At 32.0% G+C, this 6203-nt stretch overlaps 1 protein-coding gene across 3 annotated transcripts; it reads right to left on the reverse strand.

The window, feature by feature from the left end:
- On the reverse strand, nt 1-4933 carry LOC139857551 (sulfiredoxin, chloroplastic/mitochondrial). 3 transcript variants are annotated; one of them, XM_071846366.1, is made up of 5 exons: nt 4834-4933; nt 4519-4703; nt 901-934; nt 470-554; nt 1-254 (listed from the first exon to the last, which is right to left on the reverse strand). In XM_071846366.1, exons 1-5 carry the CDS (start codon nt 4907-4909, stop codon nt 239-241), a joined length of 396 nt encoding a protein of 131 aa, XP_071702467.1. In that variant the 5' UTR covers nt 4910-4933; the 3' UTR covers nt 1-238. The 3 variants fall into 3 exon arrangements, with proteins under 3 accessions (XP_071702467.1, XP_071702466.1, XP_071702465.1); XM_071846365.1 differs by having other exon boundaries at nt 470-563; XM_071846364.1 differs by lacking the exons at nt 1-254; nt 470-554; nt 901-934 and adding an exon at nt 2374-2697.
- Between the last annotated feature and the right edge of the window lie 1270 nt (nt 4934-6203).

Consider the following 6203-nt stretch of genomic DNA (forward strand, 5'->3'; position numbering starts at 1 on the left):
TTCATGATAAATATGCATTTTTCTTAATACATATCATAGTGTTCCATTGTAACATTTTAATTTGGCTACATGTATGTTCTCGTCCATATCATCTTATTTATGCTACAGTTGATATACTTTTATAAACAAACAAGGGCACATATGTGTTACCTATTAACATAGATCATCATTGTTGCCTGCCAGATAACAAAGATGTATTTCTTCGTTTAAAGAAACGACTGGCCGAAGTGTTCCAGACTCAACGAAGGTGATGCCTGTCCGAAATAGAAGATGCAGGCACAAAACAAAACAAAAGAGTTAATTAAATTAATAAATAAAAATACACCATTACTCAGGTGCTTCATTTATGAATAAAACACTAAAACTAGATGTGGTCATTTTGACCCACTTACTTACGCATGCCAAAAGGGTAAATTGAAACAGAAGTAAACAGAAATGGGTCAAAATCCAAGTAAAAGTTGATAGTTACCTTAGAGTTTCTTTAGTTCCACGTCGTATTTTGCATCGAATAGTTGGAAGCCCTAATTTCTGATGAGCCTCAAAACGATGGCAACCTGAAAATCCTATCGAGAGATCGAAACGTTTAATTAATTGTAATCTGAATTAATTTGTAGAACATACAAACAATTCTTCTCTCCATCACATGAAAATTGCATCATCTTTTGGTAACTTTTTAACCGAAAAGTAACTCATTGCCTATTATAATTGTCACAATAAAAATGAAGCAAATTCACAAGATTCTCTTATAACAAAATGGGTTCAAAAGCCCCTGTTTGCCTTCTGAATTTGTTTTCTTGTTTTGTCATATATCACCATTATTCCTAATATTATCTAAACCTACATATCATATCAGATGTTGCAATTTTCATTCGACATATTAGATGTTAGACAATCGCATACCGTAATAAGCTCCATCGACCTCGAGCACATCAATCTGCAAGTATGACAAAAACATGTTTACAAGTTGTGGTCACAAAGTCGGATAACATAATAGGCTCAGAGAACCCCTTAACTAAAAACAGACGTGGGGGGTAAATAATCATATAAAGATCACAAATGTAGTGATAACGTAAAAGGTACACAAAGTCATAACAATTTAACATGTAAACTACAACGAAACATCTGATATTAGAAAATTCGATGCCGTCATAACCAAATCAAATCATTTTTATATCTATGTGTTTTCATTAAATAAATATATTCCAGTGGTATATCAGCTAACCCAAACTCATATTAACAATTACAGTATTACATAGTGTTGGTTTAAAGTTTGATTAATCCAACATCACTTATGAGAGCACAAGGAGTCGTGACACTGGGTTCAGTAGGTATACACTAAAATTTAACACGGAAGGCAAAAGTGGGGAAATGGTTCGGTGTATAATTCAGTGGGGAGTGGTTCAGTGCAAATCCAAAGTCTTGGACTAAAAATGAAATCACTTGTAAGATACATATTGCTACTGATATGCAAAAAACTCTAAAGATTATGTGGAAGTCACAAATTGATAAACAACCTAATAATATCTAAACATTTCATTGTATACTAATGTTGTACCTAATGACTAACAATACTAATAGTGTTAAAGTGGCCCTAATCCTTCCTAATGCATCACCAAATAGATGTGATTCATTAACTATATCATTTTTTAAAACAACTGATCAACAAGATTGTAGGGCCAGATAGCTTCAATATCATGTTAATTGCATTTTAAGTTCATTTATAGTGACGTGATGGTGATGATGATGATAATGATGAAGATGAAGATCTATTGATGATAATAAGAAGATCAGAAGCAGAAGTATGTAATCAAATGATAATTGTGTAGATAATCATGATTACATCCACGGCTTCCTTGATCTCAATTTCGCACAAATCCTAATTCATACAATTAGGTCTCTTTAGTTTTGGGACAGAAATCACCTTAGCTAGTGTGTGAGATTGTGAGCTTATGATTGCTAGGGATTGTGACCAAGTGGTGGAGCTTGGTATTTATATGATATACAAAAGCTCCTTAGAATTACATATACGTACAACGTATTATTAGGATTTATAATTTCTAATAATATCCCCCTAGATCTAGATATGTGTTGTGATTGATGTTCGTCACATTTCTTAACCACATCACCAACTTCTATCACCGTCAATTGTTGAATCCTAACAATCTCCCATTTGATAGCAGTTGTGACCCTTGGTATCAGTAGTGATTGATTGTCTTCATCTTCTGAATAATCTCGAAACACTTGACTTGTGCCCTCTGGAGTTGATATGTAGGCTATTGCTCCTGACATTCTTCGTCTTGAGACACTTGTGTTATCTTGATCATGGAAGATGAGCTTGATTCTCCCGACCCCACTATCATTATTTAAGCCTTTGCAATGTTACTTGGTTCAACTAATTTGTGACCTTTTCTCGTATGTGGGAGTCTCTATCCTCTTGGGTAGATAATCGATGGTCTTTAATTTGGATAGTGAGTTGTTTTTATAATAAGTCAAGTAAAGAATCATATTCGAACTGGAGGAGCTTACCAAGATGGCTTGGTAAGAAAGCAAGCAGTTATGTAGGCGCCAACTCCCAGTTCTTTCTCTTCTTTCTTTTTTATCATCAAAAAAAGATTGTTGGAAGAATAGAGATCTGGTCTTTCGTTCGCAACAAGGTAGCCATAGAATTTGGCAGCGGAAGTCATTGAAGTTCGAGTCCTGAACTAATATGAACAAGAATCTTTTAATTTGTTGAAGTTCGAATCTTGAAGTTTGCAGACACAACATCTTCTATCAACCATATACTTATTATCTCCCTCTCATGATGAATGAGATGATTCTCGTTCTTCATGTAAAGATTTTTTTAGAACGCCAACTCACACCCTACATAATTCTACACGAATAATGTCCTAAATAGAACACGAACCCATGACCTCAAGGCTCGAGGGGCTCCTCGATAACGCTAGGCGAAAGGCCCTTTGGTGTTCATCATGTAAAGATGGTTGATTCACAAATTACAAGCACAATTATCTTTACAATGTAATTACATTGGAATGAATAGAATTTCTGTGAGTGACAATGTAATTACAATTCAAAAGTATTACAAGGTACATAATTTATCAAAATGCAATTAACACGACGATATCAATCATTAGTAATGATGTCCAAGCATTCATAGTGATACCGAAAGTCACTAAAGAGGTACATTACAATGATTGAACGGATATTCTACTTATCAAAGTAGGTCACTGAAAACAGAATTTACATATAAATCGGTTTAGTGAAAACCATCTTTGAAAACAACTGGGAATTTCTGAGTATCACAAAAGCTTAACTATGTGTTAAAGTTGGAACATTCTTAGCGTTATCTAAAATCAATAAGATATTTCACTATGATAAAATCCTACCAATGTTGTAGGTCACTAATAATTGCTTCATATTTTAATCAATTTTAGTTTCAACCATAATCGACATGCTCTGGGATTCCATGCTCAGAAAATGTGTTTTTCAAATGAACTAATTAAACGTTCATTGAAAAGTGAATGTTTAACTTTCCCATTTTCAAAATCCTTTATCTTGCTCATCTTATCTCAGATCACAGAGATGATTTTGTTAGAGCTGGATAATTGCACCGTGTCACTAATCCTTAACACAAGAATTTAGTTGTGGATTGCACATTTCAAACCACCCTAAAATTTTTGTTATCTGCTGCAATCAATCAATTCAAACATGATGTATACGCGAAGCCTACTTTTCGGAAGATCCATCATGAGGGGGAAATACAAGGTTGATACAATAATAGAGCAACTGAAATGTAACAAAAATTTAGATAGTTCAAGAGATGGATTCATCTTTAAAAACTGGTAATATGATTCGAAGTGAAGAGCAAAGTTAAAGAAAGTATTTCAAGATTGAAGATAATCAAGGTTTCTTTCAAAGATCAAAGAAGACAACTCTATAATCGTATCAAGTTAAAGTCTTTCAAGATCAAGCGGAACGGATCGAGAATGAAAAATTCAAGATCTACTTCAAGAAAAAAATGAACCAAAGATCGAAGATCAAGATAGACAGAACCAATACAAAGGGGGAGATCGTTGGGTCAACAAGGTCAAGAAAAGTCAAAGATGTATTAAATTTGTGTGCTTAAGTCTAGAATAGGAGGGATGTATTGAGGGGGCTATAAATGCATCTCATAGAATTCAATTGTCATGAAGCTAGCAATTGTTTAGAACTAGAGTTCAAGTAAGCTAATGGAATATTCTCTAATTGTAACAAACAGTTGTGTACCAAATTGTATAATTTTATCAATCAATAACTTCTCAATGGTTATTCATGAATCAAGCTATGGATTAGTGTCCTACAAATATCTTTAAATAAACTATTACACTCAAAAAATAGTACTCTTTACTTATAGATAAGCTAAGGGCACAAAAGTTTAAACCTTTTTTCACAATCAAGACATTTTATACCCTAAATTGGAGATATTTCAGAAATATAAAAAGAAATGAAAGATTTTTAGTAATCTTTTTGAATGCTTACAGGAACTTGAAGACCAATTTGGGCAATACTATCCATGAGTTGTTGGACTTTGTGTGGATCATTGGATCTTGTACGCATTAAAGGCCTCCTTATTTGATTAAGTGGAAGTTCAAGAATTACTGGACCTCCTTTTCCTGTTCCACCTGATACATGAGACGCTTCATTACTAGAACTTGGAACTGACCCTGAAAATAAATAATACAAAATTAAAATACTTTTACTTTTACTTTTCAGGATGAAATTGGAAAGTTTATTGATATGTATGTGTAGTCGTATTAAAGTTTTTGTGTGTTTTGAAAGAGTAATTATAGAAACCATTGGAGGAAGATGAAGCAGAAACAGTAAGGTTTCTGAAGGTGGTGTTTGGAAGTTGGAGAAGAAAACTAGCCATTTGTTTTTGGGGTGTTTGATTGGGCTTTCTTTACCTTCAGATCACTGTTTTACTAGCCTTATACTCCGTAAAACGTTTTTTTTTTCTTAATTATATTTTATTTTATAATTATAATTATAATTATAATTATATATTATATATTATATATTATATATTTTTTGAAAGACAAGCAAATTTTATTAAACCACGAGAATATTACATATAGTTACATAGAGCTAATACTTAAAAATTATACAAATACAAAAACAGAGAACTCGTTGTCGAGATCGCAACAAGCCTCAACACGAAAATGGAGTAGAAATTCAAAGAAGCCAATCGAAATTGCGTTGTTTATGTCTTCGAGAAATCCAATCATACGCATAATAGATAAAAGATTTTCCGTATTTAATTTGAAACTATTTTTTAGATGCAAACGGCTATTGTGAAGCATTATGATAAAAATTCATTTCTTTGCAATCATTAAAAAAATTAAGCATCGGAATATTGTGAAGCATTTGAATTTACTAACTTAATATCTTTGTATATATACAGGGTCGGTCCCGAGTATTTTGATGTTCGATGCAAAACGGCCAAATAATGTCCATTTTCTATCTTATAAAGGTGTTTCGAAAAGAAAAAAAAAACTACCGTAATTTTCTACTCCTATAATGTAAAAATTTGCTAAATTAATACGGAGTAATTCGTAGTGTGTAGTATTACGTCATCCATCTCCAGATACATGTGTATTTTTAATTTTGTTTTCTCCAAGACAATCAACTTTACTTTTTTACTCTTATATATACTTTTACTTAAAAGTTTATAATACTAGAAGTGACATTAACTCTTGTCCTCTTAAAAGAGAAATTTTTATATTTATACTTTACTTAAAATTACACCAACAGAACATATGTTTTGGGACGAAGTGAGTATATAGTTTTACTTAACAGTAACACTACGCAGTATAAAACATTTAACGAAGTTTGTAAAAATAATACTAATTGAATCTATAAAATAAAACTAATTATTATATTATAAATGAAGTATGAAGTAAATCGAATATGACTTTTTTCCTTGAAGAAATAACTGAAGTCAAGAAAATTTTTAAAACCAAGTTCAATGCTCCATTATTGAAATGAGACGGTACATATTTTTCATTCTGCCGCCTACTTTTTTAATCAATATTATAAAATTTACACGAATTATATGTCAATGGTTTATACAATACGTTGTAAAAATGTACTATATTTTGAAGTTAAAACTAACATATCTGAAAAAGGAACAAAAGTCTATAGTGATGAACCTGACACATACAGTA

Source organism: Rutidosis leptorrhynchoides, chromosome 7 (genome assembly GCF_046630445.1).
Source record: "Rutidosis leptorrhynchoides isolate AG116_Rl617_1_P2 chromosome 7, CSIRO_AGI_Rlap_v1, whole genome shotgun sequence".
Lineage (NCBI taxonomy): Eukaryota > Viridiplantae > Streptophyta > Magnoliopsida > Asterales > Asteraceae > Rutidosis > Rutidosis leptorrhynchoides.